The sequence below is a fragment of the Dermacentor andersoni genome, chromosome 8, assembly GCF_023375885.2.
Source record: "Dermacentor andersoni chromosome 8, qqDerAnde1_hic_scaffold, whole genome shotgun sequence".
In the NCBI taxonomy this organism is placed as follows: domain Eukaryota; kingdom Metazoa; phylum Arthropoda; class Arachnida; order Ixodida; family Ixodidae; genus Dermacentor; species Dermacentor andersoni.
The window spans coordinates 119,584,178-119,611,539 of NC_092821.1; the positions used below are offsets into that span (position 1 = coordinate 119,584,178).

Genomic DNA, 27,362 nt, shown 5'->3' on the forward strand with positions numbered 1-27,362 from the left:
GCAGTTTCGGATTCTGACTTTCATACTGACTCCAACCGAATAACTGAATCTTATTAGCCCGATGTTTCGGAGACCATTCGGCTCCTTCTTCAGGGGTTGTTCTTCGGGGCTGGCGGTGTGCAGCTTTTAAAGGATCTTTTGTTTTTTGTTTAAAGGGTCTTTCCAAAAGACCCTTTAAAGGCTCCATACCGCCACCCCCAAGAGTTGTATAACCAACAGAACAACCCCTGAAGGAGCTGAATCCAAAACGTCGGGCTAATGAAATTCAGCTATTTGGTTGGAGTCAGTCTGAAAGTCCTAATCAATTTGCGAACCAGACAGGCAATTCTGTCGAAATGCTTAGCTTCAAGTTTCGAATTCGAAACAGAAAGTACGAGTATGTTATGGTGGCGGTGCCACTGAGTGTTCCACGTGTCGGCTTGGATAGCGTGTCAGCTTCAAAAGCTATGCCGGCTATGCTCCCACGCAGAGTACAGCATCACTTCAGCAGTATGTGACGAAGATAAGCGGATATCTCTTGAAGTACTGTTGACGGTGTCGTGGTTTAGCCCATTCACAACAAACCCCGGTTGCGCGCGCGCAAATCCGCCTGCGCTTGTTAGCGCAGTCTACGAAATCCCTCACTCACCACTCCTTAAAGTTAATTTCCGATTATCTCTTTAAGTAACCCTGGTAACCCACCTGATTCTTTGCCAATCCCTCATTGTGGGTATGAGCTACATATTTGTTGGCTAAGAAGAAGGAGAGTTAATGAGAGCCAAGTAAAAGAGGAAGACTAGAGACGCTGCGTCTGAACGTCGTTCTTTTGTCGATTGGTGCATAATTTTGACTTACTGACCATTTCACTAGGACCGTGGCCTTCTTGACTACCTGAAAACGTGGTGGAACATTCGCAATGACTGACCGGGAGATCGGCCCGCTGAAGACGCTGGGTGAACTCCTCGATTTCAAAGAACCGTTACTGTGCTCTGTGGAACCGCTCAGAGACGTAAAGCGTGGCGGACCGAATGATTCGAAAATTCTCTTCTGCCACGACATGATGGGCGGCTACCTTGAAGACAGGCGAGTACTACGGATCGAGCCGCTATGCAAAAAACTTGCACATCGTGAATGTTTAGTGCAATATACAAACGCGCGCACACCTTCTGAATTGGGTACGAATATTCGAGAAAAACGGCCTTCGAATATTGAATTGAATACCGCTCATTCGATTCTATACCGAGCCAAATGTAAAAATTGCGCTGAGTCCGCTTAAAGAGAACAGTTTATTTACAACAATTATCTTATGCGTGCGTACTGTGTCCTTTATATAATTGGGCGGCCTGTCAGCTGAGGAGCTTGTAACTGTGCTGTCAGTAATTTGGTGTACTATAACAATGACAATTATAAAACGAGGGAGCAGTACATCACCAGATGCCAATAAATGTTGTGTTCATTGAAAAAGATTAGTGGTATACTACTACGTACAGCACTGGACATGACATTAAAATGCAAGCATGACGAGTCTGGCCAAATGATAAATTGCTTTGCCATAATCAAGGCAACAAATTCATATGCTGCTCAAAAGCAGTAAGGCATTCTTATTGAATGACTGGAAATGATTGAGCAGGCGAGTAATCTGCTCCGTGCATTTTCTTGGGAGCTGGTGCCTCTGCCCAACAGCCGTGGATCTTCTGTAGCAAAACCTCTCGGAACAGTCCAAACTTACCTCGGTGTTTTCATTTTTACACTCCTGCAAGTAGTGCTATCTTTTATGACATTAACAGAAACATTAAGAACATGATCTTATATTCGACCATTTGAACAGTGAGTTCTCAAATCAGTACCAATGGAATGGCAAAGGCTGTTCGATTCATATCCAAAATTTTGAGTATTCTCAAATGCCTAACACACGCATTCTCACGAACGAACTTGTGAACAAGTTCTGCTACAGAGCTAAATAAACATATGTGAATAACTATTACCGAGGTTACGAAAACTATAAAGTCATGTTGATCACAGGTTTATCCATGGCTGCGAAAAGCACGACAGCTACCGGTTCCACCATTGGCAGCTGATAGATAGCTTTGTCTACTTCTCCCACTACATGGTCACGATCCCGCCTCCCGGCTGGATCTCTGCGGGACACAAACACGGCGTCAAAGTTTTAGGTGAGCTTGACGGACTTGCTCTCCTTGTGAAAGATAAACCTTGGCTATTGAATGTTCCTCAGGGCAATTGCAGATCAGTTTTCTCTTCCGAGAACAGAATTCTGTACGAGCTGTGGTAGTGGTAGTGGTTGTGGTAGCTTGAAATCCACTGCTGGATGACCACGTTTAAAGAAGTTTTTTTAATATGGCATAGAGAAACATGGAATTTCTGTAGTCTCCTGTAACCATTGTACCAAAAAAAAAAAAAATCGCTCATATATGGGTAACGTCATAAAGCGAAATCTTGAAATCTTCTTGCATCACGATAATGCGCTGATGTGCCATCGTAGCCATATGTAGACTCCATTTTTTCTAACTCCGTGGTAGTGCTGAGAATGAAGTGTGCAGTAGCCAGTGAACATTCATTGCACACTGAGACTCGCATTTTGTTTGTTTACCTTGAGTTTGTTTTATTATTGAGAAGTCTATCCATGTTCAAAAAGGGACAAGCTCTCGGGACCCAACAGTACCGTCAAAGGGTCCCAACAAAACGTTCCATGGTGTATATGCATTACCAGCACCATACGGACAGCGAAGTAGTACATAAAGATAATCAAAATAACAAAAACAGAAAAAAAAGGAACTGTGCAGATTCCACGCACTGTGGGAATCTGTGTTCTGATTTTGCCGGTACCTGGTTATCCAGCATTGTTTGGGGTTCCGCAAGACAATACCGGGTGGACCAACATGCGCCTGTAAATTGAGTAGTCGAGTGTGTGGGTCGTGAGCATAAGTGTGTGACAGCATGACAAAGGCAGCATGATAACAACCACGTTGTCGACAATCGTATGATGGCAGTGGCATGACTTCTAGTGACATGGCAATTGTTGGGTTCTACATAAGCAGTGGATGAGCATAAGCGAGAGAAATACGGATTTTGTGTTATCAGTGGCTACATGTTATACAATCATATGTACTATCACACTCAGTATGCGCTACAATGCAAAAGCGCGTGGCAAAGCAGTCGTGCGTTGTGGCTTGTACCGAGTGCGATAGTACATATGGCTTTTTCATGCAGTGTACGTTAAAATGACGACGTTTCTACTACGGCAAAGAAATGTTAAAACTTGATTAATTTGGGTGGTCACGAAGTCTCTAGAACGTTGCACAGCTTCAGTGTAGCATAAGCTGCTATGAGAAAAGTACTGGGCAAAGTGGGCTCGCCCCAGATCTATTGTAGTCTAACACGGCACCTCAAAGTGCAAGCTGTCATAAGGAAAGAAGACGATCAAGTAGCGTGGGGTGAACGCGCTGAAGGTTTCGAAGAGCTGGCTGGATTTAGAATCGGAGAAGCATGCATGTGATCATGGCCTAATGGTTAAAGCACCTGGCTGCTGTGCTCGTTGGCGGAGGTTTTATTCCCAGATCAGTCACGAATTATTTTATTTTTCTTAAAGCAGGGCCACAGAGGAACCTGCTTATCTACCCTATCGCAAAGGGCCAAGATGGAGGCAAAGAATGCTATGCATTAAAATATAGACATAACGAATAAAACATTCTCAATAAACACAAAAGGACGATCGCAATACAAGACACCTTAGCACTTTTGAATTACTACCTGTTTATAGGCGAATGTTTACAGCTTTCCGGGACGTACTGTAAGAATGTGCTGGTTTGACTTTATGGTGACGTATGGCGGGTGCTTACAAAATGAGGGTACCTTATCTCGCCACAGGCTTCAATGTTTTTGCACTGCCTCTGGTTTTCCAGGTACCTTTATTGTGGAGGCAGAGCCTGGCACCAAGATCCTCGACGAAATCAGGAAGGCCAACCTCAGTTCCAAAGTTGCATCTCAGCTTGCCCTTATTGCTGCTGCTTACAAGTTTGATGGGTGGCTCATCAACATTGAGAGCGAAATGGTTAGCGCTGTGTGAAACTTCTCAGTGTTGTGTATAGCAACTGCAGTGACAACGCATAAGCGTACCATGACTGCAGAAATATTTTTTAAAGGAGTACTAACAAAAAAATTTCATGGCATGCTGCTTTTTGTTTTGCTTTTATGGTTAGTTGCCTATCTCTAAATATGGCTAGTTGGTAACTCCAAAATTACGGTACGAAGCCTCGGTTTCTCGGGCATGCCACAAGTGATTAATTACGGGACCTTTTAAAGGGCCCGTGCAAAACATGCACCAAGTGCAGCACAGCTTCGGATGTAAAAAAGGAGAGGACTTCACACCACTGAAAGCGGAGGTGACAGTTGCAGGTGACTTGCCGCAGGTGGAGAACGATCCCACAACCTTCACATTTCGTGAACGTGGGATCGTTCCCCACCTGCGGCAAGTTGTGCTTTTCATCCTCTTTCAATTCCATCAATTATAATTCATTTATTTCAATTGGTAAGTACAAGTAATTTCCCCTGTGTTGTCCTTGGTGTCTTTGTTGGCTTTTTATAATATATGATTAATAAAAATCGGGCCCCTAGGTTAACCCACTTTCTTCTCGTTGATTACACAACGAGGGCCTTGAATCTGGCAACGTTGATGCCTTCAGGTAGCACGTGTGGGTTTATTGACCAGCTGCCTTCACCCAAAAAGATCACATACTCGTGACACCTGCGGCAGAAAGGATGTTCCACATCCGCCGCCAAGGTTTGTGAGTGGTGGCGCTGGCTAACACACCCAGGGTTAGTTCTAGTAATAACACGTAAATACCCCAGAAAGTGGATGGGAAAACGGCACCGCAGTACCTCAATTGGTGGAGCATCGCATGCGTAATACAAAGGTTGTGGGTTCGTTTCCCACCTGTGGCAAGTTGTTTTTATTGCGAAAGCAATACTGCTCGAGGTTTCCGCTCTTGGCCGTCGTCCCGGAGAATCCACCATTGACCTTTAGCGTGACCTATGTGTGACGTCATACCAGCTGTGGAAAAGCGGGGCCGCAACTCGGCTCATCGCAATCGTCCCCGCGAATCCTCCATGCTGCCGCTGCCGCAAGGGCCGCTCGCTGTACGTGACGTCATGCCAGCTGTGGAAAAGCGGCCCCCCCAACTCGGCTCGTCGCGATCGTCCCAGTGAATCCTCCACGCGCCGCTGCTGTGGGGGAGGCGCTTGCTCTACCTGACGTCATGCCAGCTGTGGAATAACAGCCCCCCAACTCGGCTTGTCGCAGTCGTCCCAGCGAATCCTCCACGGTATGTCGGATGATGTGTATAAGGTGAAGCTGCAACGATGTGCGGCAGCTAAGAAGCGGCGGCGTGCGGAAGAAACGGATGAAGAGCGGGAACAACGTTTAGCTAAACGGCGTGCATATTATGCAGCCAGGCGAATGCGTTCAACATCTCTTGATCTGGGTGCATCTACAAGTATCATGCATGCTCTCAATGCTGACGCGACTTTGGCGACACCTGATCGTTCGACAGCAAGCCTTAAATGACGACGAGACTGCATCTACACATTCGATGAGCAGTATGGAACTCTACAACCTGAACAGAAGATTGCTTTCGCAATCCACTAGGCTTAGCCAAGCTAAGCCTCTGCCAATTTTTTTAATCCACTTTCAGTTCCATTAATTTATAATTTCTTTATTTCAGTTGGTAAGTACAAGTAATTTCCCCTGTGTTGTCCTTGGTGTCTTTGCTTGTTGGCTTCTTACGATATGACCACAGAAGACGTGATATAATTTTTGTAGCAATGAGCACACCCCCTTCTATTCTCCTATCCTATCCTTTCTGCAAATGTGGAAATCAAATGAATCAGGCAAGACTTCACTGTTTATGATACTGAAGTGAAGCCATGGTTCTGTAAGCAGTAAAATGTCATAGTTGCAGTTTTCAAGATACGAGCATAGTTCTATGTATGTTTGTATCTATGTATGCTGGTGTAAGATACGATGAAGCTCTTATATTGAATGGGATCAGCACGTGATAATGAGTTATTTGCATGTTAGCTAACGCGCAGGTCATATGTGTTACTCTGTCAGCGCTAGTGTCATACAAATAAGTCACGTTAAGAATACCTAGTTTGCCAATTGAAATCTTGAAAGGCATGTTCTCTTTGCCTTTCCAAATTCCAAGAGTTTCTTTCTGGCAAACCTTTTTTAACAGGAAATATCTAGGGGTGTGTGAAAACCGAATAGTAGATTTCGAATAGAATATCATATCCATCAGGAAAAAAAAAAAAAAAAGGTTGAATATCAAATATTCGAATATTTTTCCCAAATTTAATGCTTACAAATTGTGGGCAAGAAAATATGGTGCTGAGCATGCTCGGGAATCTCCTAGCATTGCATAACAAGAATGTTGCATGCTATCAGTAACTTAGGTACACATAAATCAAGATGTACACTATGGTCTACTCTTATTGAAGGGAACACCAAATTAAAATGCTAGTACTGGCTGCAGCTAGTATATGGAGGTCTGGAAAATATTTTTTATCAAAGAATGTTTGTTGAATAGAACCAAGTGCTCTTTTTTTTCTCTGAAACTAATGAACTAGTGACATTATATTGTAGAATATCAATGAGGATCTCAGTTTAATAGTGGACCTGTGTTTTGTGGTAATATTTTATTTATTGCACAGAAAGCTCTTTTTATTCCATATCTTGAAACACAGAAGGGCTAAACCGACTTTGCAGCAGTTGAGTTATCATAAGGCCAATCTGCATTACAGACGAAAAGACCGCGCATCACGTGACACGATCACCGCTCTGCACGTAGCTGGCACCGCCGGTAAAGTGCAGGCACTATCTGCACCATTTCATTGTCAGAATCGGTGTGATTTGCCACCTGTCAAAGAATATAAAATCTAGGAAGGTCACGGTAAGATCGCGTGACTTGGAACTTTGTGGCTTAAAAAATGTTCTTGAAACTCGCTAAGTTCATGCTTTGGGTCTCTTGAAACACATTGTAGGTCACCTTTACCGATAAAAAAAAGAGAGAGAGAGAGAGAGAAACCAGGCCCAAGTAGACCCCTTCAAAATCCATGTCTTCGTGATGAGCTGGCGTGGGGACTTCAAGGCAGCATGGCCACCCATCTTTTGCTGTGGTGTATTTTCTGGTGTACCAAGCTGCTTATCATAGTGAGAGGGGCTTTTTGGCATTGTAGAAAGGTTATTCACTATTGCAGCTCAAATTTCATTCCCAGCCATTGTGGCTAGATTAAATCTCGCCTCTCTTTAAAAAAAACCCAGGCAGCGTTATCTAGAGTCTACCACAAACTTCCTCGTATTGTAGGTGTAGCTTTGCCATGCAAAAAGCTAAACAATTGCTCACTGATGTAATACTTCCTTGGTACAAATTCCTTCCAGTAAGACTACCATGCTTGTTTCCAGGATAAGAGCAGTGGCCCGTTCCTCAAAGAGTTCCTAAAGGCTGTCACCTTGGAAACCCACCGTGCCGTGCCTGGTTCGTTGGTCATCTGGTACGACAGTGTCCTGCCGAACGGGAAGCTAGACTGGCAGAATGAGTTAAACAGCAAGAACTCGTGCTTCTTCGACCTCTGCGATGGCATCTTCCTCAACTACGCCTGGACCGAAAAGATGCTCCAGAAGTCTGCGATCCTTGCGGGGAGCCGCAAGACCGATGTCTACGTTGGCATCGACGTGTTTGCACGGAAGACAAAGTATGCTGGCGGCTATGAAACGTTCAAGGTTAGGACTGAGACTAGGCTACAGTAATAACATTTACGTTTGTAAAAACCCCATTTTTAAAAAAAATTTTGTAATCTTAGCAAAGGGTGGCTCTTACACGAGTTGGACATGACTAACCGCTAAAACTGCGAAGGACATTATGAATGATTAACAGAATAATGTAAACATTGGCTACAGACTGCATACACTTTTATTCAAGATTCAGCAGTGTGGATAGAGATCTACTTCATTTTTCAGTGCTCCTGTTCTTAACATTGCTCCCATCATCACCGGAACATACTAGTACCTATTAGCATACTCCAAAAGGTGGTCATCATCGGTGAATCCATGCTGGTTGATGTCCGAGCAACTTTAAAACATTTAGTGGCAATATGAACTGATAACAGATGCCATGCATTCAAAATGCAATCTTTGGTTAAAACCTTTTTAAAATATTGTTTTTGCCTCGAAAATGGAGGTTACAGGTCTTAAACGAAGGCGGGTCCTACACGAGTAAATACAGTAGTCCTCCTTTACTTTCTCTAGTGTGGAATGTATCAGCTGTGCTGCGCAGGACGTTGTTGGTGCAAAGGCATGTGCAGCTGAGGCAGGAGTCAGTCAGGTCTGCTGACAGCATTCTTTATCAGTATAAAAAGCAGTTACTGTCAATTTCATTACAAGCAATTTTATTTCTTTGGTTACTCTGTGGTGGAGAGTCACACAGGCTTAATTTGAGACTATAAGTTGATGACCTCTTGATGACTCATTTGACGAACTTGGTGACGTTCTTTGTTTTAACTAATATTGATCAGTTCGACCCTCTCTCTCTCTTGTTTCTTTAACAGCGGTCTTCTCAGTTTCATTTAAAATATAGCAGCGGGTCATTATGGATGCTGCTAGTTTACTGAGAGACTCTTATGCAAAGACACATCAGATGTCCAAAGTATTTTGTCATGACGTGTCGGTAATATGCAATTTTAAGTTATATTACACCAGCTTAAGTTTATTGTCACTGCTGGTGCTCCGTGCCTGTGCAAAATTTGTTTTGCAAGAGGTTCAGTACCAGCAGTATAGACCCACTGCAACGAAAATTCCCTTTAACAAAATTTTTTATAAAGGAGAAGTATGTGCCACTGAAGCATTCTTGGCAAAGCCACAGGGCTCGTAATTGTATAGTTCTATTGTTAGCAGCCTTTAAACAACACCTAAGCAGACGATGTATGTGCCTTCTGGTTGTCGCTATGATGCCAGTCCCAGCACGCCACCCTCCGAGATCTTTCAATGTGCTATGGGTGTGCCTGGGTGCCACCTTATCTTGGACGTCAAGCCAAAGAGTAGTGCATGCTAGATCATACGTCACTTCTGGCAAGCGGTAATGACGGCGTTATTGTTTTTTTCCGCCTTGGTATCAAAAACAGGTATTTTCACAAGGTTTTTGTTATGCTCCTGTTCGTATCACAGATTTCAAATTTTGCATGGAGGCTACTCTGTATCTACATTATCCTAAACTAGGCTTATTACGTGGTCCGAAATTTTATGCTACTCATTCATTGCAAATTTAGCAAAAATGAAATTTTGTTACAGCTGATCTTTAAGGCTAATTTAGCCAAAGTGAAATTTTGTTACAGCTGGTCTTTAAGGCCAACTGCAACAAAATTTCACTTTGGCTAAATTCATAATAAACGAGTAGTATACACTACTGAAGCAATATTGATGAATTTGGGGGTTGGTAATTGTCCAAATTTCTTATTAGCAGCCCTTTAATAACACCTAACCAGATGATGCATGCACCTGGTGCTTAGTGGCTCTGGTGCAAGTCCCAGCATGTCGACTCCCTGAGAGATTTCAATGTGCCTAGGGCAACCACAGGTGCTGCTTTACCTTGGAGGTCATGTGTCACTTCTGGCCCACAGTAATGATTATTTCTCTTGTTTTCTTTCTTTCTACATTTTGGTATCAAGTATGCCTCCTTCTGCAAGCCCTTCATTTCGCATCCGCTCGTTTTTCCAATGTAAAAGTTCCGACAAAATTTATTCTGTAGCTACACTCTAAATCTAGGCTTCTTATGTGGTCCAAAATTTCATTGCAGTTGGCCTTTAAGGATTCTGTGTTACACTTGCATTTCGATATACATTCAGGCTTCAATATAATAAACACAGATATAAAAAGTATTAGATATAACACAGTAAATTTAATAAGTTTCTTGCTGACATCAGCATGTAACTAATGCATGCTTATAATAAATATTGAATATAATGAAGATATTTTTTGTGCTGTATACAACTACATATTAATGAGGCTCGACTGTAGAAGCTTTCATTTTTATTTCACCTCCAAGACAGGATTTTATGTGTGCTTGACCAAAGGCGAAGGTTAACTCCTTCAATGTCCAATAACTGGTACAACATGCATTAATGAGCAAAATCGTGTAGAAAGCTTAGTCACCAGCTTGCAGCTCAACCCAAATTGCACTAGTTGCTTCATTGACTGTCTAGCACTCACGTAAACAGTGTGAGTAATCCTTAGCGCAGATCATATACAACATTTGATTGAGCACACATACAATGGAACATGTAGGAGATGTTCACTCTAGTTCCTTGAATATGTTCCAAAAAGAATCATATTATTTCTAGGTTCAAATACTTTTAATGCTGCAGCACTAAATCCTCTGGAATGTTCTTGGAACAGGATGCTTGTTGTTGAGCTTTACTGTGGAGAGGTTTTCTTCATTTTACTTATGAAAAAAATAATCAATATAAAAGTAAAAGAGAGCAGATAAACGTGACTACACTCTGTACATTTAAACGACCTGACCTGCCTGCTTGCTGCCTTGTTTAACTTTGCCATGTGATAGTGTCTTGCCCTTTATTCTCTTTCCCACCTTTAATACTATACTACTGCTACTACTACTAATAGTAATTCTATTTAATAATTCAATTCTTTATTGCCCATAGTCTCTTTACAATATCAGTCGGTGCCACACTTACGCATGCAAGTCAGCAACATATGACTGGGTGACACAGTGTTTTTTATTATCTCCCACAAAGTTCAATACACACATAAAATGCACACAGATTTTGCTAGCAGAGGCTAAGGTTTTAGTATATTGAACTAAGGCAAACTTGAATTGGCATCGAGCACTGAATAAGTATATAGTACAAAATATGAGCACAGTGGAATATTTGAATTGTTTTTAAACAATCGGTCCTGTTGTGGTCACTTGGTGATTGCATTGATCAGAGGTGGAACATCTTAATTTTCCTAATTGGAGCTCTTTGATGAATGCACTGTGTGGAAGACAACTGTGTCAACTTCTGTCACATGAATTCAATTTCTTTGCAAGGCCGTCGAAGTGGCTCGCAAACACGGTCTGTCGTCAGCCATATTTGCTGCCGGCTGGGTCTACGAGACGCAAGACAAGGGGAAATTTGCAGAAAACCAATGCCGGTGAGTTTCAGAGGCGGTTTATTGTCTGTCCAGTGTGAAACATCTGCTGAAGCACTGGTAAACTTGGTAAGTGGTAAAAGTAGCAAATTGCCAGGGAGACTTGGTCATATCCATAGCATGCCCTTTGCCACTCAATTTGGACACCGTAAGCGTCTTATCATGGCAAGCTCAAGAGCAACATCGTAGCGCTAGCAGCTGGGTTCACCGGCCAGCATTGCAACATACCCGAGGGATCACGCGAGGAGCACGTCGAATAGGAGGCCACTGGTTATGGGCTGATCAAGAGAGTAAGCAAAGAACAGGACATAGAGGGCAGTTTGTGGTTGCCTTTGGAGAACTTGGCTGACTTCTGTTACACTGGGGATAGTGACTTTGAGTTGTGGGCACAGGTACGGCCGTAATACTAAATAGCTTTGTTTTGTTGACCCGTGCTGCTCAAGGTTGCTACAGCATGGACATCATTGAAAAGTTTGTGCTACGGTATTAGAGAAAACAAACAAAGTGGACATGTCTTCAGGCCGTCATGATCTTGTCAAAGGACAGAGAAGGAGTGCTCAACTTAATGCTGGTGCTGGCTGGAAGCATGGTGACAACAGCATTTGGCTATGCTTATCCAAAGATGATAAAAATGCTTCAGCCGCCCCTAAAGTTAAGGACATACATAAAGAGCACACAGAATGTCTCGGCAAACATGGAGGTTTTAGTACAGGACATGAATAATGCCAGAGCACAGCACGCATTGAGCATTAGACTACTGATGTAACAATATGTACTGGCTTTCGTTTTTTTTTGTGTGTGATAAATGAAGGACCTGGACATTTGTCACACACAAAATAAAAGGAATACCGGGAAGCTAGAATGCTAAAAATTTCTTGCCATAAAGCTTTCTGCAAACCAATCTTGGGTTTGTTTCTCCGCAGGTGTGTGTGTGTCGGTGCCGTTGTGTCGCAGAGGGCACTAACATGTTGGGCATTGCAACATTTTGCAACTCATTCTGTTTTCACAGTGGTCTGTTATGCTGCTACTCATTGTGTGGCTTGATGTAGCAGCATAACAAAACCACTAAGCGAGACGAAATGAGTGCCAAATTGTCTCAATGTTCTGCTCCCGCATGGCCACTTCCCGAGAAACAAAACTGAAAGTGGTTCATAGAAACACCATTGTAGCAAACTGTTTAGTGCTCTCTGGGGTTTGACAATGTTTATATTAAGGTATCAAAGTTCCGTACCTTCATTTGATGCAGAAAATAAAAATTGAAAATGTCATGTTGGCGCTCGTTTAAGTAAGGATAGCGTGAAATGTGAGAAGAGTGTAGTGCTTTCGTTTGTTTTAAACAATATAAGTTAGTAACGAGACACCACTCCTGCAACAACGTTGCTTTCATGACGACTACTTTAGACCACTTTGCTACTGTAGGTTAAAGGGGCCCTGGAACACTTTTCTAAGTAATCTTAGAACGGCCTCACTATTAAAGGACATCGCTTCACGAATCTCCTGCCGCAAACATGTTTCAAATCGGGTATAATCGGAGTTGGACACGTAGATATCGCACTGACGACTGGCTTTCTCTCTGCTTTTGTCTGCACTAGCACTCTGGAAGCTACATAGGGAAGGTGGCAATTGGGCAAGGCTCTGCCCAAAAGTTGAGCATCTCGCCGGCAAGAGGGCCCGTCGTGGCGGCCGCGGCACCTACTCTACGTAGCACACCGCTGCTATCTCGTAGGCCACGCAGCTATGCGTAACTGTCGTGTGTAGACTGACAGTGCAAAGATGAAATCCCTTTTCTGTCTCTTTGAGATCGTAGACATATATATTTTTCATTTATTTACCTCAGGATTGGCAATAGTAGTATTACTAAGGATGTTCTTGCGATCACGAAATGGGCCACTAGATGTTGGCGGGTTTTACTGCTTTCGATGACGACATTGCAAAGGCAAGAGCAAGTGATTTTTTGCTGTTTTTGACATGAAATTGTAAATTCCCTGCTGCATGCACTGCAATAATATTTCGCTCACATTCACAGGAGCCTCTTCTACAGATCGGCAATGTTATTTTGCTATGTTCAAAAAGTGTTTCAGTGCTTATTTAGGTGATCCAAAAGATCTCCAGGTGGTCATACTTAATCTGGAGACCTTCATTACACCTTCCCTAATTTACCCTTTGCGCAGTTTTGGGACGAACCGCACAAATAAATAAATTAGGGAAAGGTGCAGTCTACATGTTTGTTTTGCTAGTTGCTGTTAACGTTGCTAATTTTTTTCTATACTTATTTATTTATTTACTCATTTTGGTTTGGGATTCTTATACAATATTCCTAGGTCTCAAATATGTTTGTGTATGTTATGTGCATTCCAAATTCAAATAAACTTTAAACATGATGTTTAACTTAGATCTTTTATGAATAGCTTTCTACACAAACCAGTTCAGATAATTGTATGCGTATGTAATACTCCTTTTATTAGCGACCTTTAAGGTAATAAAACACCACCTGCCGCTACGCCACCGACTGCCGTGGTGGCGTAGCGGCTTTGGCATTGTGCTCTGCCAAGCCAGATGGCATTGGACCAAATCCTGGCAGCCGCATTTCGACGTGGGCACAATGCAAGAACGCCCACCTATCATGCATTGGGTGCACATTAGAGAACCCCAGGTGATCAAAATTAATCTGGAGTTCCCCACTATGGCATACCTCATAATCATACCGTGGTTTTGGCACGTAGAAACCCCAGATTTTTTCTTTTAAGGTAATAAAACGAACTGAAGTACTTCCATATCATCCATCATTCTGAAGCTTTGCTAGCTTTGTTGGACAAGTAGTTTCTTTGTGTTTGGTTATTTGTGAGTATTTGAGCATTTGTGAATTTTATGTTTCGCTTGGTTATTCCTATTATTTAATTCTGAACATTTGTATGACCATTTGAGCGTTTCTGTTTTCGATTTCAGTGTTTAAATTTTTGTGCAAGGAATGTTAGGCTGTATGTATAACTGGTGAACATTTTCTCTTTGTTGACTGTAACCATTATATGTTCGTCTGATTTCTGTACCACTCGTGTGCTACTGCTTGTAGGGGTTTTCCGGACAGAGTCAAGCTGCTCATGCAGCTTTTTGCCAGAAAACTCTCCAGTTGAACCTGGAAAATAAACTTATACTACAGTATAATACTGTACTGTACTATACTATACTATACTATACTATACTATACTATACTATACTATACTATACTATGCTATGTTATGTTGGTGCACGCGCAGTTTTTGGGACTTCCCCGAGCATTGTCGTCCCAAGTGGTGCTTGAGCACGCTGCCTCTCCGCACCAGTTTCTGCCAGGGATTTGGCGAGAACCTCTACAATAATGGCAAGGTTAGCCATTTCTGTTTTTCTTAACGAATTCGACTGCAGTGATCAAAGCAGGGAACAGCCAAACATTGTTGTAACGAAGTCACATGCAACATGAAAGTGCTTTCGTTGTGTCCAGTATTTGTTTACAAGTAGGTATCGGTTACATGCTGATGTAATAACAAAAATTTTCTAATTGCATTTTTGTGTGTGATAATGCATTAGATCCTCCATGTTTGGTTTACCGAGGATCGAATAATTCTAAACTGCTGCTGGTTCATTCAAGTCACAATATTTTGGCTGGCTCACTATGTTTCCAGTGCATTTCGAAGCCTCTCAAATGACGCTTTAGATACGAAGTTTTTTTTATGGTAAAGTACATGAAATTTCCAGACCTTTCTTTACTTTGCCATATTTTTCATGTAATGCCCTGCTGATTGCACGGTTTTTCTTCGTATTTAATTGAAACACTGAGCAAGAAGAAAGCAGAGAGTCTCTTCTTCTTCGTCTTTTTTTTTTTTTTTTTCAAAGTGCAAGGAAGCCATCAGTAATATTGTTACTGTGTGAACTAGGTTTGTCTGTAACAGATAAGATGGTAAGCACCGGATAAGGCAAAGTCATGGAGAAATTATTGTTCTCTTAATCGTTTTTTTTTCCAACCTCTTCAGTTGTAAAGTGGCTGCAATAATATTCTCTACACTCATAGCACCGAAACAAATGCAAACTACAAAATGATATGCATGAGTGATCATCAAATATAGCAGTTGGCAAAGTATGACAATCTGACGTGCATGACTCGCTATTGGAGAGAAAAGCAAAGTGCTCTGTGAATGATTCACATTCGTCCTTGGCAATATTAGTACAAACTAGCAGTATGGTTCTAGCTAGGGCTTGTGGGTTAAAAGTTAACATAGTTTCTTTTCCTTCCTTGTATAGAGGAACTGCACGTTTATAGGCAACAAGGTCACAGATGCCGCCATAGAGAGCAGACGGCAGTATTGACAGTCATATTTGTTCCTTGTGCCCGCTCTGAACAACAGTCTTCGCCACACAGCCAGCTGCCAAGGGAGGGAGGAATAGATTTAATGAAGAGAAAGGAGGAGAGGTCAGCCTGCTACTGCTCACAGGGGAAAGGGGAAGTGGGGAAATACAGGGAAAGGTAGGTGGCAGGTGATTATGTTATGGTACAATGAGCTAATATACACACATTGTCCAATATGCAGATGCCCACTGTACACACAATACATGCAAGAGTAATCTTGTCCACACAAGATGTTATCGCGCAAACACATTTTGCACTGTCTGCATGTCTCACAGGTTCTAGAGATAATCGTCTAAACTAGTCTCACTTAGACAGTTCAAGAGTGACATTATGGCACGTTGTGCATGGTCAACTCTTCTCCACGCGCCTAAAATCTTTTCTTCCGAAAAGGGGCGGGAGTCCAAGCAGTCAACAGTAGACTTAAGTGTCCTTTGCTCGGCCGCATATTAAGGGCACACGCAAAGTATGTGAGCTATTGTCTCGGAAGTGTGACAGACTCTACAGTCAGCGTCTTGTGCGTGTCCAATCTTGTGAACGTATCGGTGACTGTGTGCCACACCGAGCCTCGATCGATGGATGAGTGTGTCCGGCTGCCAAAATACTGCTGCTCGTTTATAGACCGGCTGCATGTCCATAAACAAACAGGCAAAAAGAGCAGACGACAAAGTTTGCACTTCTGTTCGTCACCGCTTTACACTTCGTACTACGGTTGTTGCAAAGTAACTGAAAACTTGGCCGCATCTATTAGTCTTGCCTGCTGAGCAAATTTATGCCAGTAGAGCTTTTTTTCTATTCTATTTCTTTCTTTGCCATCATGAAATATGTTGGCAGTGTGCATCTTGGTATGTCACGCTCTGTTGCTTTCCTACACATACAGCATAGCTCAACACAATACAAGCATTTGGTGATGTACTACAGCAAACAGTGCAAAAACAAGACAAGACTAGAGAAATGAATTATACTGGTGCTGAATTTATTGAAACTTGGGCCCATCGACACAGGTACCTCAGTCTCTGTTGTAATAATTTTTTGATGTGTATGTTTCTTGCTTTTGCAACGTTTTTCTCTTCATGTATCTTTTACTGCTGCGCAATGAACTTGAGTTGGAAGTGTTGTCTGTTCCACTAATCTTGCATTGATTTTGTGCTATTTGTTGTATTATGACCTCATACCAACTAGCCCGGCTAACAAGCCTTATGTAAACATTTGGTAGCCTTTGCTTTTTTACATCTGTTTTTCACTATTTGTTTCATGACACATATATATCATTGTTCACTATATTTGAAGGATGTTTACATACCCTAAAAAAGGAAAGACATATCAGTCCCATTCACTGCTCTGCTCAGCATTCCTTGGAGCCATCGACCGTGCATGTGGTGATGGAAGATCTAGCACTCTTCGGTCTTAGCTGCTCTTGTACCCAAATAAAACTCAAGGGCCAACTGTGGTGAAATATTGGAGCGTGTAAAAAGGCTAGTTTCAGGTAGCACAGATATGGAGTGGCCTCCGCGCCAAGGTTTACTTTTCGAATACGAGCGGATGTATTTTTCTTAAATTTGCGATAAATGTTTTTAATAATGAAACTGAAAAAAAAAAGAAAGCCACCGTTATCACTTAGCCATGATTACACGTATGCCGAAATGTTCAGAACCAGCGCAGCAACGGGTTCTAAAATCAGGTGGCACCTTCAGCACGCTGAAAATCTTTCGAGGCCATGTTCCGAGATCTGCGTCGCATCCACTAACCACCAGGTGGCAATGTCATCTGATTATGTGCTGGGTAACCTGCCGCGGTAGGCTCAGTGGCTGTGGCATTGTGCTGCTGAATACGAGGTTGTGGGTTTGATCCCGGCTGTTAATGGGAATTAGAGGCTGTTAGAGGCTGTCGATAAGAAAGTGAGACAATTGCCAGCCCTGCAATCTTGCCAGTAGTGATTGCTTCGACAGTATACATGCTGCTCGTTTATATAATGCTGATTTATAGGAAATGAAATTTCACTGCAGTTGATGTTTAATAATTGTCAAATGTTGCATTTGAGATGTAAGTAAAAAAAAAAAAAAAAAGACTGCCAACTTCGTGTCGGGGCACAAAGAGTTGTTTATCATACTTTGTCGCGTGGTTTGGGTGCAGGTGGTGAAATGCGGGTCGTGGTTCAACCTGTCCAAGCAGCAGCTCCAGCCCTGCGACCAGGGCAGCTCGCTGTGCGAGGGCTGTGGAACTGCTGCCGTATGCACAGATTATGCATACAATGGCGGCAGCTGCCTCCTCCTGCGCTTTGTCCCCGACGCTGAAAAGCCAGAGGCCAGTCCTTACTTCAGGTGAAAGCCAGTGGTGCCACAGTGGCGACGCTATCGTGCGTCTGATGACATTCCCGTAGATCGTCTGTGCGCAGCGTACAGTATTTAAACATCAGAGTTTGCCCCAAGCAAAACAGTTCGTGCTAATGTGCACAAAACTCGGTGCTTGGCTTTCCGAGTGGCGGAAGAAAAAAAAGAGATGAATGGCCACGTTTAGCTACAGTCGGACCCGAACACAAGGAACCCAGGTAAAGTGAATTATCCTCTTGGCAACAAGGCCCAGAGCTGGCCTGGACCGGTTGGTACATGATTGAAGGGGAAAAACCAGCACAATATACGAAGTAAGCATACAAGCAAGAAAATGATGGATAAAGGCAGAAGCTGACAGATGAACATTTATTATAGGCCATAGGTCTGGTGTATGTTATGAATTTGTAATTTTCCATAATAAAAATTAAATTGTTAGCTTTGGTGACGTCCTTGCAGATGTTGCTGCACTTGAAAGACAGCTCTTGCTGTGTGGCCCAACGAAAGTCTATAAGAAAGTGACAGATCTTTTTAAAGTCTGTAAATGAAAAATGAATGTTTTAGCCAATGTCTCGTTTACTAGATGCCTGCCGCGTCGCTATTCTTCCCATTGGAGCAGAGATTCCCGTAGTTCAGAGTAGTCGCGGAGAGGCGGCGCTCGCAGCCGACCCACTTCCTGTTGCGGAGGAAGTGACGATTACTAGGCTGGCGCGCGCTCGACCAATGGCTTGACGAGAGACCGTGGGTCCTGCCCCCGAGATCACAACAGACGCCGCTAAAATCTCGGAGGCAGGGCTACGTGATTTAGGTTTGCAGCGACCACCGCAGCTAGCGCTCGCAGCCGACCCGGGTTAACCCGGGTGGGGAAGAGTAAAGAGGAGAGGGGTAGGAACCAGCTTCTTGGCTCACGCGGCAGGCATCTAGGAAAGGAGGCATTGGTTTTAGCATACTGGCGGGCGCAGATTGTGGTACAAGATATGCTAAATCTCTCCAATGAAGTGTGATTGGCACCTGCAATGCAGTATACATTTCGCATTTACATTTTTTGGCAGTCTTGGTCTCCGAGTTCTGTAGAGTATTAGCCTATAACTTAAATTGAAGTTCCTCGCAGCTCTTTTGCATAGCATAATTTTTGTTGGTCGAGTTATGCGATGCCGGGATTATACGACATTTTCACGTGGTCCCGAGAAAGTCACATAATAGGGGTTCTACTGTAGTACTATGGTATAAACTAATAAGACAAATCAAACCACCCCTGTTGTGGTCACTTAGTGCCATCTATTGACAACATTTCTAAGCTTATCCAGTGTACATTGGTTGTCGCAGCATCTACGAATGGTTTTATTTAAACCAGCAGTGCCTCCGTCTTGGCAGTCTGCTGGCTTTGGCAGCCGATTGGTTAAGGTTATTCTTTGGTGCAGCAAATTGCTAATCTGTTCATAAGAAATTGCCAAGCTATTATTGACATAGAGTGCTTCGTCATGTGACCAAAGGCTGAATTTCTTTTGCAAGCCACAATTACTGTACATTCATAAACAGGTTGTTTGCCTGTTGTATCCATGGGGTTTCCTACTGAAATTACTAGAGGGAACTCGGGCGCACTGCAATTGTTCAGCTGCTGCGGCGATGGTGTGTACAGCAGAACCTGACTATATCGCACCTCTTCACATCGAATTATCCCTGATATTGAACAATTTCTGAACGCCATAAGGTTACAGTGAATAAATAGCAAAGAGCACAGTTACATCGAACAAAAATAGCAGCCACTACCCATATAGTGCCACACTTCAAACAGGGCGAACCGGCCCCAGAGGTTGGCTTTCCCGCATGGCAGCCAGGCGAGCTGCCAAGACCCCCTCTCGGAAAAAGTTATTTAGTATGGCTGCACTCACGTATGGCTGCACTCACTCACGCAGACGGGCACCTTCCTACAAAAAATTACCCTACCCTGCCCTGCAGCACTCCCTCACACAGCCAGTCAGAGTTTCTTGTCATTGTAGCCTCCTTTTCTGCACCCCTGCGGGCTGTGGAGGTTCACACCATCGTATCGTTGTGCTGTTCCCCCTGTGTTGCCTTTGTTTTTGCATGATGGCTGGCGTGAAGTGTAATTTGCCGTTCACCGTGAAATGGAAAATTATCAAGTCGAGTGCGCAGGGAAGGTTCTCATGTCGCTGCAGCATTCTGGGAGGCCATTAAAAAGGAAATTAACCATAACTACTTCCGCCATGCTGGTTTCCACGTTCCTGGTGACGACAACGAAAAGTGTTCCGACGAGTGCAACGAAGCCGTCGCTGGTTTATACAAAGTTTGGAGAGCGAGTTGTCAGCATTTCAAGAAGCCGTTCATGGGTCAGCGGTAAACAAGTTTGTGTCTGCAGACATAGGAGAGAGCTTGAGAGTGAGGACTTCACCGTCAACGTCGTGAATCGGTATGCTAGGAAAGGGAACAGTAAGGACAACAACTCAGATTCCATGTGATCGAATCTCAGACCTGCTTCCATGTGATGCGTGTGCTTGCCCTGTACCAGTGCTTCTTCACAAACTTGGAAGGTTGCATTCCCAGCTGCTACGAGTCCTTGGACAATGTGAAAAAAATAATAATAATAAAGAAAGAAAAAATAAAGTGCACTCTTCGAGGCAACAAACATATTTAATCAGAATAAGATTCGGGACTATTTTGTACCACTGCAAAACCAAAAGTAGGTTCAGTTTGTCAATAATGTGTTGTTACAAATTGTGTGTGCTTTTATCTTGTCCAGTTATTTAGAATGTTTATGTTTCATTATGCCCTATATGGTATTGAATTTATAGGTGTGTTTTTGTGAGTTCAGTGTAACCGGGTTCATATAACTGGGTGCAATAACTTACCTTATCTTTGTGCTTATGGCTTTAGATGTTCTTCTGGAGTTATTTGCCATTCTCTGCCTTTGTTGGACTAATTTGTCAATTGGTCGCGTCTTTCCAAGTACGGAAGGCAGTAAACTGGGCGCATGCATAACCGTTATGAACTGTTAGATTTGTATTGCTACATTTCGTTGAAGAGGATCATTCTGCGAAGTCACAAAGCTCTTTGAAGCCGGAAGGATGAAGCTTGTGGGCCGATCCATGTACTACCCCTTGTTCCCACGCTGTCTTAATGGCCATACCTGCAACTCACGTAGACACTCGCACCAGGTCTCCATTTTGTAATTTCTGCTGGAAATGCCATGCTTGCAACCACTCACTCCAAGTCTCTTGAACACGAGCTGAACGTGCAGAACAGTGCATTTTTGTTTTTCACCATACCTATTGTGCTGTGTCGTCAACTGGTGGAGAGTGTGATTGTTATAAAAGCAAACCTATATGACCAAAAGCATGCGTACCCTTTCTTTTTTTCCTTTACAAGGTGTTTGACTGTTTGGAAATATGCAGTTGTGTGTGCATGAGCAGCGCATTGTCGATAGTCTTGTAAATGATTATATATGTATGTATGTATGTATGTATGTATGTATGTATGTATGTATGTATGTATGTATGTATGTATGTATGTATGTATGTATGTATGTATGTATGTATGTATGTATGTATGTATGTATGTATGTATGTATGTATGTATGTATGTATGTATGTATGTATGTATGTATGTATGTATGTATGTATGTATGTATGTATGTATGTATGTATGTATGTATGTAAAGCAGCGCTACTTGTACGTTCTGTAACAGGTTGTTTCCCTGCAACCTGCCATTGGGGTCTCTGAGTGTCAGCTACACCTTCGCCACTAGCCCAGACTGCTCCAACCGCCTTGACATCACGCTCGTTTTGAAGGTTCAGACAGCATCGGGCAAGAAGGAAGAGCTCTTGTTGGGCGCCGCGGTCTCAAACCCCAGCGAGGAACACTATGAGGCAACACGTGATGTTTCCAACAGGCCTGCCGAGAGTTCTGTCAGCAGCGGCTGCCATTGGCAGACAAGGTATGTGGAGAAGAAAGCTTGACTCAACCCCATGAAAGATGGCAATAAAATAAATCACCATTGTTAGGAGGATAATGCAAGATTCACACTACCAGATTTGATGAGTAGCTCAACGTGTTGCTCTGTCTTGGGGCCGTTGTTAGCGCTATTTCTTGCATTAAAAGGCCTTCATAGTAACAATAGCCAGCGCACCTAGTACACTAACAAATATTTGAGCACTTTTTATGATATAACGCACTTTCTATGAGAGGTCGACATCGTCAACCTGTTTAATTTTGTAGTTATAACAGCTGCCGTGATGTGGTCTAAATATTTTCGGTGCATATTCAAAACATTTTCGGCACAGTTCACTCTGTTTACAGGGAAGTGCATAAGCTTTGAACACTCAGTCTCAATTTATGACTGAAGGAGTCAGGGAAGCTGTGTAATAGTGTCTGGTATTAAAAGGTATCAGTTCACAAGTCTTCTTCTAGCGAAAAAAATCCACAAGTTATTCACTGTGTACGAGTGCAGTTGCTGGTAATCAAGTGTCGCCCCTGCTGCATCTTCATGGTGCAGTGTTTTCGTTCTAAGTATTCATGGTCTTCCTCTCTATTCAGTTACTCGTACTGCACTTGAAGTCATGCTGCAGTGCAAACGTGCAGCGACGCCTGCATTCCTGCGCCCTTCATTGTGCTGAGCTGTGATGCTAGCGTGGCTTCTCTGATGGGTCTGTCATGCTGCCCAAATATTGGCACGTGGTATTCTCCTCAACCAGATGGCACCACTGTCATATTCATCATGAAGAGAAGAAAATCAGGAGAGAGAGGCAAAATGTCCGACTGGTATACGTATATACAATACCTGGTTAGCTCAAGCACGCTAAGTGATTATTATTCGCCACTCTGTTTCCCCCCTCCCCCCCATAGATGGTCTAAGAGGAGGCCGAGACAAAAGACAAGCAATGCCTGATGGATGGGGTCTCGGCCCTCATTACATAGTAACTACACAATTTGACAATTAACTGTTCTGCCAGACAGATTCTGCACACTTGTAACTAAATGCAAGTAGTACATAACTTGTAACAGTGAACAACTGTTCAGTTCCAACCAGTGGGTATTCACAAAGCTGTGAGAGCACGATTAAGAGCATTCAAATTACACTTGACTCATACAATAAAACTAAAAAAAGTAAACACAGTGAAAGGAATCAAATTTATACATATATTCACATACATATTTGTTCAATAGACTCGGAAGTTGCGCCAACCGAAAAGAGCATTGGGAGAAACATTACAGAAGTCAGAAATACGGCAAAATGATAATCTAATGTAATGTTCAAGGACATTATACAAGTGAAAAGGGCAACATATTTGTTACAGGGTAGCTCCACTTTTCAATGAAAAGAAGGATTTCAAAAAATCAATCTTTCTATCAATTATGTTTAGTATTTTTTCTGTACTATAATATAGAGTTTGGCTACTACAGCAGCCATTTTACGCTTAGGTTTCTAAATTGCACATGATTCCGGTGCGTTAGTTGTTTGAGAATGTACCTTATTTTCGTGTATGTACAGCAGTAGTTTAAAGGGCCCCTGAAGCACTTATTGAACCTATCATAGAATGGCCACGCTCTTAAAGGACCTCGTCTCACGAATCTCGTGCCGCAAAAATTTTTCATATCCTTCAACTATAAGTGGAGCTATCGCACCGACACTTGGCTTTCTTTCACTTTTCGTCTCCACTAGCGTGCTAAAAGCGACACAGCGAAGCCAAGAGGGCAAAGCCCCCGCCAAAAGTCTAGTGTCACGGCGGGGAAAGGAATCACCGCAGAACCCCGTGGTGGCCGCTGTAGACTACACTACCAGATTGAAGGCCACTAGAAGGCCACTCGCAGCAGATGCAGCTGCGTGCACTGCAGAGATAAAATAGATTTTCTTTCTTTTTGAGATCGCAGACATCTATGTTTTTCATTTACTCGACTCAAGATTAGCAATTTTGCATTACTGACAGTGCTCTCGTGATCACGAAACCGCCCAGTAGCGTTGGCGAGTCCAGCTACTGCTGATGACGCTGCACGACGGTATTGCAGAAGCGAGAGCAAGTGATTTCTCGCTGTGTCTGACAGGAGATTGTAAATTTCCTGCCGCCTGCAGTGCAGTAATATTTAGCTCGCATGTTCACGGCAGCCTCTGCGAGAGATCGGCAATGACTTCTAAACTATTGTCACATAATATTGATGGTGAAGAAAGACAGTGTCTAAAACTGAGTTATGAATATAACTCTTTACAGCCTGTGTCTGTTCCCAGAAAAACAAGTAACACTCAGCAGAATGCTAGCGGCGAGCACGCTCGTCAATCTTTGAAAATCTGAACTGCAGGTCAAGCGTGTCGACTTTTATACATGGCTCGCTGAAGGTCCCAGCATGATCGCTGGTGCCCATGTGCCTTCCAGAAAGTACTAAACAACACGCGTCACGCATGCATTCAGACTACACAAGGTTTAGCGACAACAGACAACGGATAGAACCAGCGATAACATTTGATAAACTTCAGATGCAGAAAGACGCAACTTGCACAAGATGACAACATTGTAACAGAGATTGGGTTGTAAAAAACATTCACTGAAAATTTAAACAATTGATACACACACCCACAGTGTTCAAAAAGTATTTCAGGGCCCCCTTAAAGTAAAATATCTCGTGAGCATTTAGGTCACGGCATTTCATAAGTACCTAAAGGATGTGTCATAAATAATGATGCCAATGTAAACCATCATCTTCACGAGACTTCCCTTGTTCTTTAGTCCTGCTGGATGCACTGCTTGTCACGCCTAAAGAAATCCGGCCAGGAGCCGTCATGTTAATAGCATACCTGCCAACTCTCCCGATTTGACCGGGAGATTCCCGAGTTCCACCCGATCCCCCCGATTGTACGGACAAGGCCATGATTCTACCGAAAGTCTGTTTAAACTCCACTGCGCGAAAACAAATTCTTAATATGCTTCGTGCAGCACAGCCGCATTATAAGTGCCATTATGCACTAGCTGAAGTCAAATCTAAATCCAAGCCATTCGTGTGTAGGCAGTGTAGGATTAACTCAGTTCGCTTCAGATTGAGGCATATGTGTTAAGAAGTGCGGGTGTGGCGAAGGTCTAATATGTGCTTTGCATAATAGCCGTTTCCTATAAGTCAGCTTTGCCGCAATTTAGCCCTGTTATGCGGCAAAGCATGCTAGGAGTGTAAAAGGGCCACGCATTCAAGGGACATGTAGTACATGTTCCTTAATTATACATGCGCACACATGCCATCTCCAGTCACGGTACGAGCGCTGAGACGTCTAATAACTGTACCAGCAGTCATTTCTGACGTGGTGGTTGGAGCCCTTCTATCACCCACCTTGTGCCCTCCCGTAATGAAACTGTAACGGGGCATGTTATGAGTTCCATAATTGTACAGGCACCATTTCCAGTCACAATATAAGCACAGAGATGTCTAATACTTGCACTGACAGCCAATCAGAGGTGTTTCCGACGTTGCTGTGGCCCAGAAAAAAAAAAGAAAGAGCAAATTTTTTTCTTTAGGCGTCGTGGTCTCTTCGTTGTCCCCCCGTCCCTCCTCATTAAGAATGGGCTACATTGTAGTCTAAAAGAGCCAAAGACTGAACTTAGCAAATTTAGAGAACTGTTACTGCACCACAATGTCCCACATACGAAAGGACACTTTGAAATCCCTGATGTCACACTGACATATTATTATTGTGCTGGAATTCCGGAGCAAAATAATAAAAATAAATAAATAATAATGAAAAAAAAAATCGGAACTTGATCTTTGTTTTCTCTTTAATATATTACCGTGACATTAACAACGATAGAGCTGTGAACGAATGTACTTCATCTGCCTAAATTGATTATGTGTTTCTTTTTAGTGTCAAACCAAAGGGGTCATAGTGTCCAACCAAAGGGTGACAACCTACCTGCTGCAGAGTTGCGATAGCCCTTGTGTATATCTTGGAGAAAAATTGGAAAGCAAAACTTTCTATGCAATGAATGAAAGATTGCCGTGAAACACAATTCCACTACGTATCACAGTGAGAACCTCATTGGTATTTGTTACAATAGAACATCACTAATTTATTAATTTCAGAGGAAAAAACAAACTCGTTTTATTCAGGAGAAATTATATTGATGAAAAATATTTTCAAGAGCTTCACATACTAGAACTGAGCTGTAATGAGTGCTGGCATACTAATTTGGTTTCCCTTTAATAAGAGTAGTCTGCACTGTATACTCCGATTTCCATGTACCTAAGTGACTGACAGCTTGCTATGTTCTTGTTATGCAATGCTAGCAGACTACTGAGCACGTTCAGCACTATTTTCTTGCCCAAAATTTGTAAGCATTAAATTTTGTGATGTATTTTATAAAATTAAATATCTATTTGATATTTGGCTTTTCGATTCAAAATCTGCTATATGGTATTTGCACTATTTGCACTAATTGCCCTAATTTTTTACTGCTGCACAGTGACACACATACGAGAAAATACTTTGTAATTTGCGACCTAATACTGATGTGCCTGTGCTGGGTACTCTAATGCACAATTCAAAAAGTGTCTGGCCGTAATTTTTTTCTACCGTCAGCTTCATACTGCAAAACTAATGAAAATAGAGTTTTGAAAGATTACATTATCAGTCTCAAACCTATTCAATTTTTCTCTTAAGTGTCCCTTTAACGCGTACTCATGATAAAAAGCTTGCGAACCAGGGGTTTTGCTACAAAAAAAAAAAGCAAATTTAATGGCAACTCAGCCAGACCACTTTAAACTGAAGGATTCACTGTGCTGTTTGCAATGCGCATTCTGAAGTGTGGTCTTCATTTTCAGGTTAAATGCCAAGGCGGGGAGAAAATTCAGTTTATTTGCCAAACCCATGGTTCGCACTCTTTTGACCACTGGTGCACAGCGATTCCCCTGCGCTCACCATGATTTGAGGGACTTGAGGCCCTCGCACATTTGTTCAAACGAGCACCTCACTTCTCTCAACCCTTGTTGCTTTCAGGAAGTACCTAGTCAAGGATTTGGCGAAGGACCGTGGTGCCACTCTCGAAGAGATCGGCGTCTTCTTGTTGTCCTTTGATTCGGCAGTTGCCGGTAGTTGCCTGTTGGGAGAACTTGTCTTGAAACAACCGGACGACGCATCTGGAAACAAGACAGTGCACAAGAGCTCCAGCGATGAAGGTTTGGAAGACTCAGTGCCCGACGTCGGGGCACAGAGCGATGAAGCCGAGCCGCACACAAAGCGTCAGCGAGTTTAGGACGGGGAAACCAGTGGTGTGAACTTGAAACTGTTCAATGACCACGTTGAGTGCCAATAGCGCATGCCACATGCAGCCATGCACAAGATGACTTTACACATTAAATGAGTCGCAGCCTACTCACTCATAAATCGAGTGTCTCTGTTTGCAACCCAGTTGACTGCCGGTAAATTGTGCCTGGGAAATTCGAAATTCCAGTACTGGCGTTACATTTTCTA

The 27,362-nt window shown here is 42.9% G+C and overlaps 1 protein-coding gene across 5 annotated transcripts; it reads left to right on the top strand.

Moving 5' to 3' along the window:
• Window positions 1-55: 55 nt before the first annotated feature.
• Window positions 56-27,362, top strand: LOC129380146 (cytosolic endo-beta-N-acetylglucosaminidase-like). 5 transcript variants are annotated; one of them, XR_008612048.2, is made up of 10 exons: window positions 56-1,062; window positions 2,002-2,150; window positions 3,900-4,048; window positions 7,457-7,774; window positions 11,097-11,200; window positions 14,452-14,560; window positions 17,709-17,896; window positions 21,606-21,854; window positions 25,758-25,919; window positions 26,889-26,976. XR_008612048.2 is itself a non-coding variant. In XM_055069610.2 (10 exons), the coding sequence occupies exons 2-10, from the start codon at window positions 896-898 to the stop codon at window positions 27,142-27,144; spliced, it is 1,689 nt and encodes a 562-aa protein (XP_054925585.1). In that variant the 5' UTR covers window positions 62-489; window positions 850-895; the 3' UTR covers window positions 27,145-27,362. The 5 variants fall into 5 exon arrangements, 3 of the variants coding, with proteins under 3 accessions (XP_054925585.1, XP_054925586.1, XP_054925584.1); XR_008612047.2 differs by having other exon boundaries at window positions 25,780-25,919; XM_055069610.2 differs by lacking the exon at window positions 25,758-25,919 and having other exon boundaries at window positions 62-489; window positions 850-1,062; window positions 26,889-27,362.